The sequence below is a fragment of the Pectinophora gossypiella genome, chromosome 20 (genome assembly GCF_024362695.1).
Source record: "Pectinophora gossypiella chromosome 20, ilPecGoss1.1, whole genome shotgun sequence".
Taxonomy (NCBI): Eukaryota; Metazoa; Arthropoda; class Insecta; order Lepidoptera; family Gelechiidae; genus Pectinophora; species Pectinophora gossypiella.
The window spans coordinates 2621166-2634588 of record NC_065423.1 but is presented as its reverse complement, the minus strand read 5'-3'; the positions used below and the strand labels follow the sequence as shown (position 1 = coordinate 2634588).

Here is a 13423-nt window from a genome sequence, read left to right as displayed (position 1 = left end):
TACTATTATACGTATATACCTACATAAGGTCAATGATCCGATGTGTGAAAGTGTTAACATTTTGAATTCCTCAGGTGGTCCCACTCCTTCCGCCAGAGATAGAGGTGGCGTGCCACAACGCCCCTGAGTCCAGCACCATCTCAGGACCAGCAGGAATCATGAAAGAGTTTGTGGCACAACTCACCGCGCAGGGAATCTTCGCCAAAGAGGTCCCCTGCTCCAACATTGCTTACCACTCCCGTTACATTGCTGAAGCTGGTAAGACCTGTTAAGAAGAAGTCTTTTGGTTAATTATTCTCTTTCCGTCTATTTTTTGGACTTGTATCGTTGCGCTACATTATCTTTAAAATCAGCCTCAAAATGGCCTAATGGTTGAGTGTTATGTGTCTAGGTATTATGTCCCTAGTTTGTTAGGACATTGCAGGTTGATCACCCGATTGTCCAAAGTAAGATGATCCGTGCTTCTGACGGCTCAAGTAACCTTGACACCAGTGTTGATGAGGTCAATCACTGGTCTCACAACCCACACCAGAGAAGAATGGTTTTTCAGATTATCATCTTCTTAATTGTGTGGTATTTTCGTCGCAATTAATTTAGAGCTTTTATTTATTTTTTATTTATTTATTGAGTACAACTACATCATATATGTAAAACATTCACAAGTAATACAATTATTAAAATTAAGACTTATATATATGACAATTACAGTGTACATAGCATCTACAAATTAGTAATAAAATTAACACAGCAGTCTCTACTTATTTAAATATGAATAAAATGTGAAAGTAAAGTAGAATAAAAAAAAATATATGAACTTATGAATTTACTTATTACTTATTACTTTACTTATTACTTTTTTTGGGTATATACCTGTTTAGATTTATGATTTTAACGGATGCTTTTAACTGATGATAATTAAACAGGTAAAAATGGTTTTTATAAAGTAAGTGATTATTTAGAAGATATGAATGCATGGGCACTGATACTAGGCAGGCAAATTACTAAATTGTATAACAATATTTTATGTTTTTTTTTTAAGAGAACGTCTAAGGCCCCGTGCCGAGGTTTTTCTTGCGTCTTCTTTTCCCTGCCTATACAGGTTGTGAGAAGCTGCAGTAGATTTAGATGGATGAAACGTTCATTATGTAAAAAAAAATACGATTCATATTGTCGCACTATTTTAATTAATTATTAATATTGGTAACATAGACGTACTGAATAAAGATATTTTTGAATTTGAATTTATCTGTACTTAGATAATAAAAGGATGAATCCATTTAGTAGGTTCTCTTTAACATCAAATTTGTACCTCGAAAGATCTATTTCTTATTATCGTTTTTATAAGCGTGTTATTCTCTTCGTAATCTTCTCTACACATTCAGGCCCTGGTCTGCTCAAGTATCTGAGTGAAGTGATCAAGAATCCGAAGCCTCGTAGCGACCGCTGGGTTTCTACCTCCGTGCCTGAAGACAAGTGGGATGAACCAACGGCTAAATTATCATCGGCATATTACCACACCAACAACTTACTGGTAAATTGTTAGATATTGAAGCAATACATCTAAAAAAATCAATCAAATCATTGCTATTCGACACTTTCTTTAATATGCGCAAATGTGAAATCGGAAAATTTTGATGAATTGAGAATCAATGTAACGTTTTGAGACTCCATAGTCTTATGTACTTAGCCGTAGATCACAATGCTGGGAATGGGTCTCCCTTGATCCTGATCATCACTAATTTAAGAGCCACGTTCTTGTCGGTATAGCATTCGGCATGCTACTTTTTAGGGAACAATAGGGCAGCGGTTTCCCTATAGCTTAAGATGGCCCTGAAGGTGCTTGTTCACTCTGGCCTTGAAAGCACCCGGGTTATATGCATTCGGAAATGACACTCTAAGGAGTGTCTGCCGTCTTCTGCTAAGGCAGTGCCCATAATGAAGGACGATGCGAAGCGCTTTGTGCGAATAGTTGGGATATATTTATATTTTCTTTCTATGCAGAATCCAGTATTGTTTGAAGAGACGTCCCGTCTAATCCCATCGAACGCGGTGCTGGTGGAAATCGCGCCACACGGGCTGCTGCAGGCTATCCTGAAGCGCTCCCTACCAGAGTCCTGCCGGAATATCGCACTGACGCGTAGGGGACATGCCGACAACACCACCCTAGTCCTCGATGCTATCGGCAAGTAAGTATAACTTCCTTTTCTAGTCAAATTACAATCGCTTAAAAAACCTTAGGCGTAGGCCTAACACCGTTAGCCCAATAAAAACTAAATTAAATACATACATACACATATATACACATAAATAAACTCACGTCGATTTCCCACCGAGGTAAGAGACTATGGAATTCCATTTGCTTCGATCCTGACACACTTCTCTAGCTATCTCCACATTTATCAATCGTTTCATGCAAGCACGCCGGTTCAGAGTAGATCGTGCTGAACCTTATCTAAGGACATCTCCAATTTTGTCCGTGAATGTTGTTGTGTTTCTTTTGTCTAATTTTGTGTACGTCCTTCTAGGTCTTCCTCTGCCAGCCCTACCATAAACCTTCGCTTTATATACTGCTTTCGTAATTCTATTATCCTTCATCCGCTCTACGTGTTCAAACCACTAATCGTCGTTTACACCACATCTTTCTCTTATCACACTGTTAAAACTAAATAAAACGAATTAAAAGGGATTTAAATGGATTAACATAAGCAAATGACGTGACAAGTCATGTGGATTATGTCAAAGAATAAAAAACAATACTATTTAAGTACTTATAGCAAAGACACTCCGCCCCGCACCCATTAGAGCTTGGAATGTGTTTGTTTTACCTCACCCCCGATGGGACTAAAGTCTCTTTAAATTGTAAGCCGTTAAGGAGTAGGTAAGAAGCGCGCGTGGACCGTCTATCCCGCTCGCACGCCCTGGGTAAGATTTAGTTTTATATGAAGTGTCCATACTTAGGTAAGTATGTATCTAATAGAGGAACAAGGACCACAGGAGTTAGGCGAATAATTATTATAGAGTCATGAACAAAGGCCATTGTACTTGGTGGTAGGGCTAGCAGAGGAAGATCTAGAAGGACTTACATTGATCAAAAATGTGGGACGGGGCATGATGGAAAACGATTATAATATATATTTTTTTACTAACTCGTTTATTTTCGAGTTTTATCTATTTTACATTTTTGACTTAAAAACAACCATCCGCCATTTTTGTCATTCCGCAATCCTATCTTTTTTTCTCGCTCACTCATCGCTCTCTCTTTCACACACCTTAACGTTCCGTTTCATTCTGACTACCATTCCTACATTCGGTCATCCTGCTCTCAGTTTGTCGTTAATTGGCGTTATAAATATTAGAAACAGACGTATAATGCAAACCACAAATAAATAATACAATACAATAATAAAAAGATAAAGAATAATAATTTTATAACATTGTAATATTTCAGATTGTACATGGAAGGCTACAATCCCAAGGTCCAAGCTTTGTACCCGCAAGTACAGTTCCCCGTGTCTACAGGGACACCCATGCTGAGCCATTTGGTTCAGTGGGCCCATAACGAGAAATGGTATGCAATTTACGCCATTTAGAGATACATGCTACTTAAGCCTCTTATTCACTTGGAAATGTTGTGCAACCTAAATTTACTTATAACTGTCAGCAGAGGCTTAAGAGGCGTAAGCGCGAGGCCACGCGACGCGACACGACGCGAAATAAGACCTTGTTCAGGAGACGCGATTTACTCGCGTTTTCATACCACAGAGTAATTTGATTACCTTATAGATTCCTGCACGCTTGGAGATGTGCGTCTGTTAAGTACTACGATGTTAAGTACTCTGTGGTATGACAACGCGCGTAAAACGTCTCATCTGGACAGGCTCTAAATTAAGGTCCTTGGTACACGCGATGTCGCAATCTAAAGCAAAAATCGAAAAAGTATGAGAAGCAAGCCTGTGAACCACAAGATCACAGTGAGTTCCGGCAAAAACGCCGGAAATATAGTAAGTAGGTATTAAATTATGTTCTATTTTTCAGGAGTCTCCCCTTGTTCGTGAGTGCTCATAGGAAAATGGCAGCATCTTGCAAGTTCATAATATCGACTCATGATGAAGAAAGCAAATACATACAAGGAAATGTTATAAGAGGTAAGAATTGTATCAGCATGTACCTACCTAGCATAGAATAAGGAATAATATTAAGTATAGAACGGCAACTCTCTGCTCCCCACCAGCGTTTGAGCTGGGTTTACCTCACCCCTCGGACATAGTTTAGTCTTCAATCGTACGGCGTAAGACGTCGCACACACAGATGCGCGTGTACGATAACGTCAATGCGTCTGTGTCAGGAGCGGATACAGATTTTATGTCAGAGGGAGGGGAAGAGAGAGGGGGCCACCAGGTCGCAATCTAACGTCGTAGACAATTAGATACAATTGCAGTGGCCACCCATGACCCAACCTGTCGCCCAGGGAAGGGACATGGACCCTGGATCCACCCATGGTCTGTGTAAAACGAGGTTGTTTTTATGAAGTGTCCGGGGCTTGCTATTAACATAATAGGCATTAGTTTTACTATTAACAAAGTAGATAGAGTGATAGTCTCTGATATTGAGTAAGTTTTATATTTTTTTTTGTCTTATTATTTGTTTTACGATCTCCGTAGTGCAGTGGTTAAGCGTTGGTTCGAATCCCGGCGGGAATAATAACAAATAAAAAACGTCAGGGCCCATGAGCGCCGATCTTGATCTGGAAATGCACAGTCGCCGGAGCCGAAATCAAAGAAAATCGAAGAATCGAAGATTCTATCTATGTATCTATGTAAATCGGCTAGAAATAATAAATAAATATAACAAAATCACTTTTTGAGCGCTGGTTTGGTAAGGACATTACAGGCTGATCACCTGATTGTCCGAAAGTAAGATGATACGTGCTTCGGAAGGCACGTTAAGCAGTTCTTCCGGTTACTACTTACTGATGTAAGTACGTAGTCGTTACATAAGCCATGTCAGGGGTCTTTGGTGGTGCAATAATAACCCTGGCACCAGGGTAGATGATGTTTACATGTCAATATATAAAAGGTAGGTAGGTAAAAACAATAATTCATAATATACCTAATAATAAATAAAAAAAATATTCATTCTTAATAATACTGTTTTCTTCTATGACTTCATTTCTCACGTTCATTCAGAGTATACTCTGAATGCAAATGCTATGAATTGATTGAGGTAAATAATTAATTTACCTTTTTAATTCATTCGCATTCACTGGAATTGTTTATGTAAAGTGGGGACATAGGTAATATTCATTCATCGTATGACTGCACAAATTGACATCAATGAATATTCTATTATGCGTGCACTTTAGTTCCGTGCATCAAGGTTAATTAACGAATCAAGTAGTATAAGTAATCGTGACAAAGTAAGCGTGCACCTGATGGGACTGTTTCCAGCACACATCATCTAATTTTATTTTAAGTTATACCTGTCATTTTCTTATCCGCCGAAAAGGAATGGGACGGGTACTTGAAAGGTATGAATTTTATGGAACACGCTTCAATTTTAAGCAGAAAAAACAACCCTCTTAATATTTTACATTGGCCAATAACCCGACAGAATTAAGTTGACAACACACAGCGAGATCCCTATTTTATTCGCCCGGGCAGGAGTCGTAGTACGGCTTTGAATTACAGCTCTGAGCGCCATCCCAATCGTTTCAGACAGAGTTCTGCGTGGCGGAAGGTAAGAGGGAAACCACTGCCCTAAGTATTTTTCCCTAAAAAAGTAGCATGGAGAATGCATCGGTGTAGACAAGAGCGTGGCTCTTAACACGTTGACAGTCCCCATACAAAATGTTTTGACTTCATTGTAAGTCCCGCTTATTACTTAATTTTATATATTATACGTCCTGTTAAAAACGGAAAGATTAATAATATATATTCTAATTCTAAACACTTCACAATGCCTATTGAGTGCAACAGGAAGTAAACCATATCTTTTAATATCATGGAAAAATTAGAACTTTCAAAGGCCGCACTCAGGGCTCTGAACAAGTATGGGTCACGGACTTATGGAGCTAGTCCGTCATAACCCATATATGAATCACTGGACTGTCAACGTGTTAAATTAATGATGAGAGGCTGCTTAGGTCTTTGAACTAGCCATTGACTTGTTCCAGGCAAGACGGTGTACCCGTACGCGGCATCCCTGGTAGCAGTATGGGACACCCTGGCGATGTCGATGCACATGCCCCGTAAGGCGGTGTCCGTGGAGTTTGGTGACGTGCGCCTGTTCGCCTGTCCCGTGCTGCACGATCGACGGCCCCTGCGCCTGAGCGTGGCTTTGCACCGCGCTAATGGATACTTTGAGGTACCTACTCTTTCCATCTTCTTTTAAAAAAAATGCCGTTGTAGACCGGTTGGAAGAACGCTTGACTCTCACTGTGAGGTCGCTGGTTCGAATAAACGGGTTTAAACCAATCATTTTCAAGGTCATGGATCTTAACTGTAGCAGTGAAGAAAAACACCGCGAGGAAACCCACATTTCCGAAAATAATAAGTTTCATAGGTAGGTCACTTAATTAAAAAACCGGACCTGTCAAATCTTCAGGTTAGGTAGGTGGAGTGTAAGTAAGTACTGATGATAGGGTATAACTTAAAATAAAATTAGGAGGTGTCTGCAGGAATCGGGGCCATTGTCTTTTTTTTTAATTAAGATGGTTTTGCTCTTGACTTCGTTCTTCCACGAGGAGAAGAAGAGATCGACGTTGGAACGAGCTTACCCAGAAAATGCCTATTGTCTATAGTGTCTTATAAAACACATACACAATTACAATATTAATAAATAAATAAGCACTAAAAATTATTATCTCGACACATAGGTATTGGATGAGGATCGTATTGTGGCCATCGGTTATATCCGTGGCGATGTTCAGGAGTCTACGAGAGCTTTTAAAATGACCTTCGAGTCTGAAGAGGAGTTGGATGTCACGTCTGATGATGTCTACCAGATGTTCTATGAACGGGACTACTTTTATAGGTGAGTTTTGTACGTATAATGTATTCAATAATTTCACCAGAGCAACTCATTCAACAACTTCGCTCCAACAGTTAATCCCAGTAATGAGTAAATTCCAACACATTTCCCTAAACAAATACAGGGTGTTAGTGACATCGTAACGAATACTGAGCGGGATGATTCAGACCAAGATTCTAAGTTAATGGAATTTTCCGTCGCAAAATTCATGTTATTTTAGATTAAAAAAAAAAAAAAACAATTCTATACTTTTGCGATAGAAAATTCCACTTGATATTAACTTATAAATAAATAATGACCGGAATCATCTCTCTCAGTATTTGTTATAGTTTCGTTTCTTGTATACATAGTACAAAACTCTTACCTAATTGCACTCAAAACGAACATTAAAATAAGTAAACGATATTATGCGGTTAGGTAGTACAACAGGCGGCATTATTGCTAAGGTAAGGTAAGGTAAGTAAGGTAAGGTAGGTAGGTGAGGTAAGGTTGCGGTGGTATTGTAAGGTAATCTCTTCCAGGCAACCTTTAACTCAGCACTAAACACTAATTTAAGAGCCACGCTCTTGTCGATAAAGCATTCTCAATTCTTGTCTATCACAGGCCAAGACCCTTAGCCTTTAACCCTTAGATACTTATGGGAAATAATTTGAACAGTAGCGTAGCTTTAGGTGAAGTGGAAATTAACTAAACTATGTCTTAATTTCTTCTAGCGGCGAGTGCCGTAGCATCCACAAGACGAACAAGTCCCTCACAGAAGCGCAGATAGTATGGAACGGCAATTGGGTGACATATCTCGACGGTTTACTTCAGTTGAGCACTTTGAGAAACAAACATGACACTGTGTCACAACCCATTGCCATTAAGAAGATCAACATTGACCTAAAAGAGCACGATAAGTGTATGAAATTAGAATCTGAAGGCGTCACTGTTGTGCCTGCTCACGTGTTTGAGGTACACAATACTTACAGGTAAGACGTCAAAGTTTAATTTGCTGTGACCGCCTGAAGGGCCAGTCACTCGTATTCTGCCGGTGGTGCTTGCTCAATTATTGCAAAGTATGCAGGACCAAAGAAGAAGAAAAAGGAAGACGTAAAAGTCGAATATGACAATAATATCCTCTTCAACGTTACAGACTACCATAAGATAAGTTGGTCTTCTTCTTCTATCGTGTGCCTCATTAACCCAGGTGTCAGGGTTACTATTGAACCGCCAAAGGCCCCTGACATAGCTCATATAACGACTACTTACTTACTTCAGTAAGTAGTCTAAGTAGTAACCGGGACCAACGGCGTAACGTGCCTTCCGAAGCACGGATCATCTTAATTTTGGACTATCTGGTGACTAGCTTGTAATGTCCTAACCTAACCAGAGATCACAAAGTGATTTTTGTGATATGTCCCCACCGGGATTCGAATCCGGGACCTCCAGATCGTGAGCCCAACGCTCAACCTCTGGACCACGGAGGCCGTTATAATAATAAGTTGGTAATTTCCTAATGTGTAAACGAAAAATTTTAGGTGCGAGTGATTTTTGTGATATGTCCCCACCGGGATTCGAACCCGGGACCTCCGGATCGTGAGCCCAACGCTCAACCATTGGACCACATAGGCCGTTATAATAGATAAGTTGGTAATTTCCTAATGTGTAAACGAAAAATTTTAGGTGCGGTGGGATTTTGATGCAAAATATTCAGTTTCGTAAGCTTCAGTTGATAGGTGAAAACCCAGTTGACTTGAAGGCTTTAAAATTTGTTCCACGGAACCAACCTACTCTTGACGTAAGTAATAGAAAAAAAATACTTATAATTCAAATAATTTTAGCAAATAAGCATTCATAATACCAGGGTAAGCACATTCAATTGATAAATTCATATTGAAACGAAGGTGTTTTTAAAGTGACTTTTTAGGTTTTTCATTTCTTAATAAATAGAGCCATAGCTTTGTTTTTCTGTATATAATGAAATAGTAAGGTTAACCCGGGTAAGTTCGGATCGAAGGGAAGATCGGATAATTCATATTTCCCGCCAAGACGCCATTGCGTGTATTCACCGGCAACACATTTTGTTCTCTCATTCATTGCGCCCATTTCTCTAGTTTGCGGCTAGCGCTCGGACAAACCAGTCGCGCGTGACGAGCAACTAACGAAAAAGTGCGATATCGTCCGATAATCAGAGGATCCGATCTTTGACCTAAAAATTTTAAGCGTGGTTTTGGTAAGTTTTAGTACACCTATTACTTTTTAAATCTATTAATACATGCAAACAGTTGGTGTTTACTAGATTTGATTGGTTGAAACTGCCATAAGACGATTGTGGACTGAGATCCGATCTTTGACCTTGTGGTTAAACATCGGATGAAAAATCCGGTCTTTGTCGGTTCGAAAAATTTGTGATGTATCTCAAACTTTTGTGTCTACCCAATAAACCCCAATTTGGTACGGATCTGGAAACAAGTCGTCTTTCACAGCTACAAGTAGTTTTTAAACACTGCAAGTTTGTTATTTAAATATTATTTTTTGTTTGCATTGTAATTTAATAATGTACAAGCAGCATCATATCGACACACCCAGATCTGTTGAATTACTTAATACGTTATTTTATTTAATAATCGCACCTCTCTAACTGATATTAACCTTTATTCTCACCTCTATTAATGGGACCCTCTGTAAATGAGACAGATATATATTTACACCTGGATACCTGAGACACTGGGTAGTAAGTGGAATACCTCTATAATTAGCAAGTCTCTTAAAGTCCCAATTATCCAGGTTTCACTGTAATTACGTATAGTCACTTCAAAACTTTAAAATAAAATAATAAGTTTGAAAACTAAAATCCGACTACTTGAAAATCACAGTCTAAAAAGTATGAAACAAGCAAATCAGAGATGTTCAGAGGATAGCCGTTGTCATATACCTAACAACCTACCCTAGAACAATACATTCTAACATGATATATGACCACGGCTGTGCTCTGAACATCGTCTGATTTGCTTGTTTCTTACTTTTTAGACCGTGATTTTAAAGTAGTCGGGTTTTAGTTTTAAACTTATTTTTATTGTTCTTTTAAGCAAAAGATATTAGAACATAATATATTTATTTCAGGTCGGCCATGTCCTCAATATGCCTTCCAAATACCAACGAAAGTCACTGCGGGCTACCCGTTACACAAAAGAAGACTTAGAAACTGCTGTAAACAAAGTAAGAAATAAAGAGCTTACTAATTATGCTGCTTCTCAAATTTACGGCATACCTACATCGACACTCCACGACCGAGTACGAGGAAGAACGGGGATACTAAGCCACACCTTAGGCAGACCACCCGCAATTCCGATGGAAATGGAAGCTCGACTGGCTAATTGTCTTCGTATTCTTGAAAAATGGGGATGGGGCCTATCGAAAGAAGAAGTTTTGGATCTAACATCATCATTCATAAAGCAAAATGGTCTACAAACTCCATTCAATAATGATAGACCGGGCGATGCTTGGTTTCTTGAATTTAGAAAGCGACATAACTTGTCGGTGAAGACACCTCAACCGGTGGAATATCTGAGAAAACGTATGACCGACCCATTTATAATTTATGAGTATTTTAATCTTTTAAAGAATGAACTCACTGGATTGGACTCAAAACGAATATGGAACCTCGACGAATCGTCAATTACTCTAGATCCAACGAAGACGAAGGTTGTAGGGGGAGTCGGATTACCCTGTACCAGGACGACAGCTGGAACAGGGAAAGAACATGTCACAGTTTTAACCACCGTGAATGCAGCAGGAGAAAAATTAAATCCCTTAATTGTGTTTAAGGGAAAAAATGTTTATGAACAGTGGATGGCAGATAGAAACCCAGAACATGATTTCGAACTTTCGTACGCGGCTAGTAAAAAAGGATGGATGGAAAAAGACATTTTTTTTAACTATATGGAAAAAGTAGTCATTCCCAATTTGGGCCAAGAACGTCCAGTACTTATTATTTACGATGGACATGTTTCTCACGTAGACGAGAAAGTCATAACTTTAGCTGCGGCTCATGATGTGACAATTTTAAAACTTCCCCCTCACACCTCTCATCTTCTGCAGCCATTAGATTTAGCGGTTTTCAAATCATTTAAAAGCCTTTGGGATAAAAAACTCGTCACATGGCAACGTCAAAATGTCGGCTCTAAAATACGCAAACAAGTTTTTGCTGAGATGTTTGCTGAAGCTTGGCATGCAACAAAGTCAGATGTGATACGCAACGGTTTCAAAAAAGGTGGCATTGAACCTTTCAATCCTAATGTCATCCCAAAAGAAAAATTTGATCCAGCCGCATATAAAAGGTGGCAGACACATAATTCCAAACAGAATGTAATACAACCCAAAACTCTGAAGCAACTATGCACAGACAATATCAACAGATCTTTATTTAGCACGTGTTTAGCCTCTGAAAAGCCAAATAATTGCACTGAAAGTTCTACGACACAATCGAACCCGGACAAGAAAACCTTCGAAGAACTGCTGTTGGAGAACTTCAAACAAAAACCGAACAATAAAACTAACAAACTCACAAAAGTTGCTAAAGGAGGAGAAGTAATAACACGCACATATTTAAATAAACAGAAAGATATGGAACTGAAGATTGCACAGGATAAAGCCACACAACAATTGACAGCTGATCATCAAATACCTGGATCATCAGGAACAACTAAGGTTTTGAACCGAAAAAGGAAGATAGAATCGGATAAAATAAAAGATAACGCCCCCGTTGACGAAAAAGAAAAAAGTAACAAAAAACAAGGAAAAGTGAAAAGTAGTAAGAACAATAACAAGAATTCGAAAACGGACACTACCAAAATAAAAACACCGTCATTAAAAGAAGTGGATGTGGAGAGCTCTAAACTTTTAGATCTTGAGTTGGATGCAATAATCCAAGATTTATCATCTTTTGATGACGGTATCATTGAGTATCAGGATTATGAGACTATACATGAGCCTTTTGATCATGAAACTAAAAAACTGACTACGGATACAACGTTAAAAAAATATATTGAAAAATTAAGACCAAAAAAGGAAAACAAAACGAACAGGACACCTAATGTTGTTAAAAATTTTGAAGTTGGGCAAGAAATTGAAACTGAAGCTGAAGAGGTTATTTTGGATGAGACAACAGGATTTTTACGAAGAGTAATAGTTACCACGGCCTTAGTAGAGAAACCCAAATCTTATGATTTGACATTTGATGGATCATTATTTGAATTTAACAATCATTCAGCAGGAAATAAAGAAAACGTTTCCAATACTATTATGAGCAACCAACAAGAGATACATTCAAATCCCATAAGGATCATGAATAAGAAACGACAAAAGAAGAAACAAAAATTAACAAAAAAATCACGAAGTAGCTCAACAACTTCCGAAGATATAGTTATGAGCATTTACAGTGACAGTGACCTAGACGGTATAGAAATAAAAGATGATATTGAATCGATTGAAGATAATGTAGAAGACGATGATGCTACAATAAGAAAAAAAAACAATGAAAGAGAAGATGCAATCTTTGCCGAGATTATGCGCTTATGTGAAAACTTTACTGAAGAGCCCGAAAATAATGACTTATCAAGAGATAATGAGAAGAAAAGAGATGATGTAGTAACAATTGATAAAAAATATGAGAAAACTCTATTGGTTCAAAAAACTGGAAATACTAATGAGTTCAAAAATGAAGAAAACGATACTGAAGCGAAAGAAATAATCAACTACCAGGTCGGAGACACAGTACTCACTAGGTACTGCTTAAAAAATAATTGGAAATATTATGTTGGAGTGGTAACTGAAATTAAATACAGGGAAACTGAAAAAATATATGGAATAACATACTACAGGACCATAAACAAAAACAAAAATGTAAAATTCGTGAAACCGAAAAAACGATGCGATTACGATGACATATCTGTTGAATTAATTGTTAAAGAGATAGAACTGATTCAAATCAAGGAACATCCTGAAGAATATGTCTTGAATAACGATGAAGACTTAGTTTATTTTTAATATTATAATAATTAAAGCTGATTAATTCCAAAGACTTAAGATCTCATACGTAAGACTCCAAAGACTGTTTAGTGGTGGTATAGTTTATTATAATAAGTAGGTACGTAAAGCCTACGTAAGATTTCAAACATTGTTAGATGGTTTAGTTTATATAATAATTAAAAAAGCCTACGTACGATTCCAAAGATTGTTTGATGCTATAGTTCATAATAAGTAAATAAAGCCTGATTGATTTATAATAGTTTTATTTATTTCTCACATAAAACTAGGTGTCGGTTAGGATTTTGGAGTTAGCAAATAACAAAAGTGTGTTCTGGCGTGTTCATAAACTTTCATAGCGGTACAATTTTGGGTACAATTTCGA

General features: G+C 38.0%; 2 protein-coding genes across 3 annotated transcripts in view; both read left to right on the top strand.

Annotated features, from left to right (window-relative positions):
* LOC126375852 (fatty acid synthase-like) overlaps nt 1-13423 on the top strand; it is a 38754-nt gene that overhangs the window by 9220 nt on the left and 16111 nt on the right. For both annotated transcript variants that reach the window (XM_050022900.1, XM_050022899.1), the window contains exons 14-22: nt 75-258; nt 1383-1531; nt 2002-2186; nt 3449-3568; nt 4036-4145; nt 6173-6363; nt 6875-7032; nt 7743-8000; nt 8695-8809. In XM_050022900.1, the coding sequence (XP_049878857.1) occupies nt 75-258; nt 1383-1531; nt 2002-2186; nt 3449-3568; nt 4036-4145; nt 6173-6363; nt 6875-7032; nt 7743-8000; nt 8695-8809 (1470 nt within the window). The remainder of the gene's footprint in view (nt 1-74; nt 259-1382; nt 1532-2001; nt 2187-3448; nt 3569-4035; nt 4146-6172; nt 6364-6874; nt 7033-7742; nt 8001-8694; nt 8810-13423) is intronic.
* LOC126375862 (uncharacterized) lies at nt 9118-13298 on the top strand. The gene is made up of 2 exons (XM_050022928.1): nt 9118-9244; nt 10135-13298. The coding sequence occupies exon 2, from the start codon at nt 10153-10155 to the stop codon at nt 13057-13059; it is 2907 nt and encodes a 968-aa protein (XP_049878885.1). The 5' UTR covers nt 9118-9244; nt 10135-10152; the 3' UTR covers nt 13060-13298.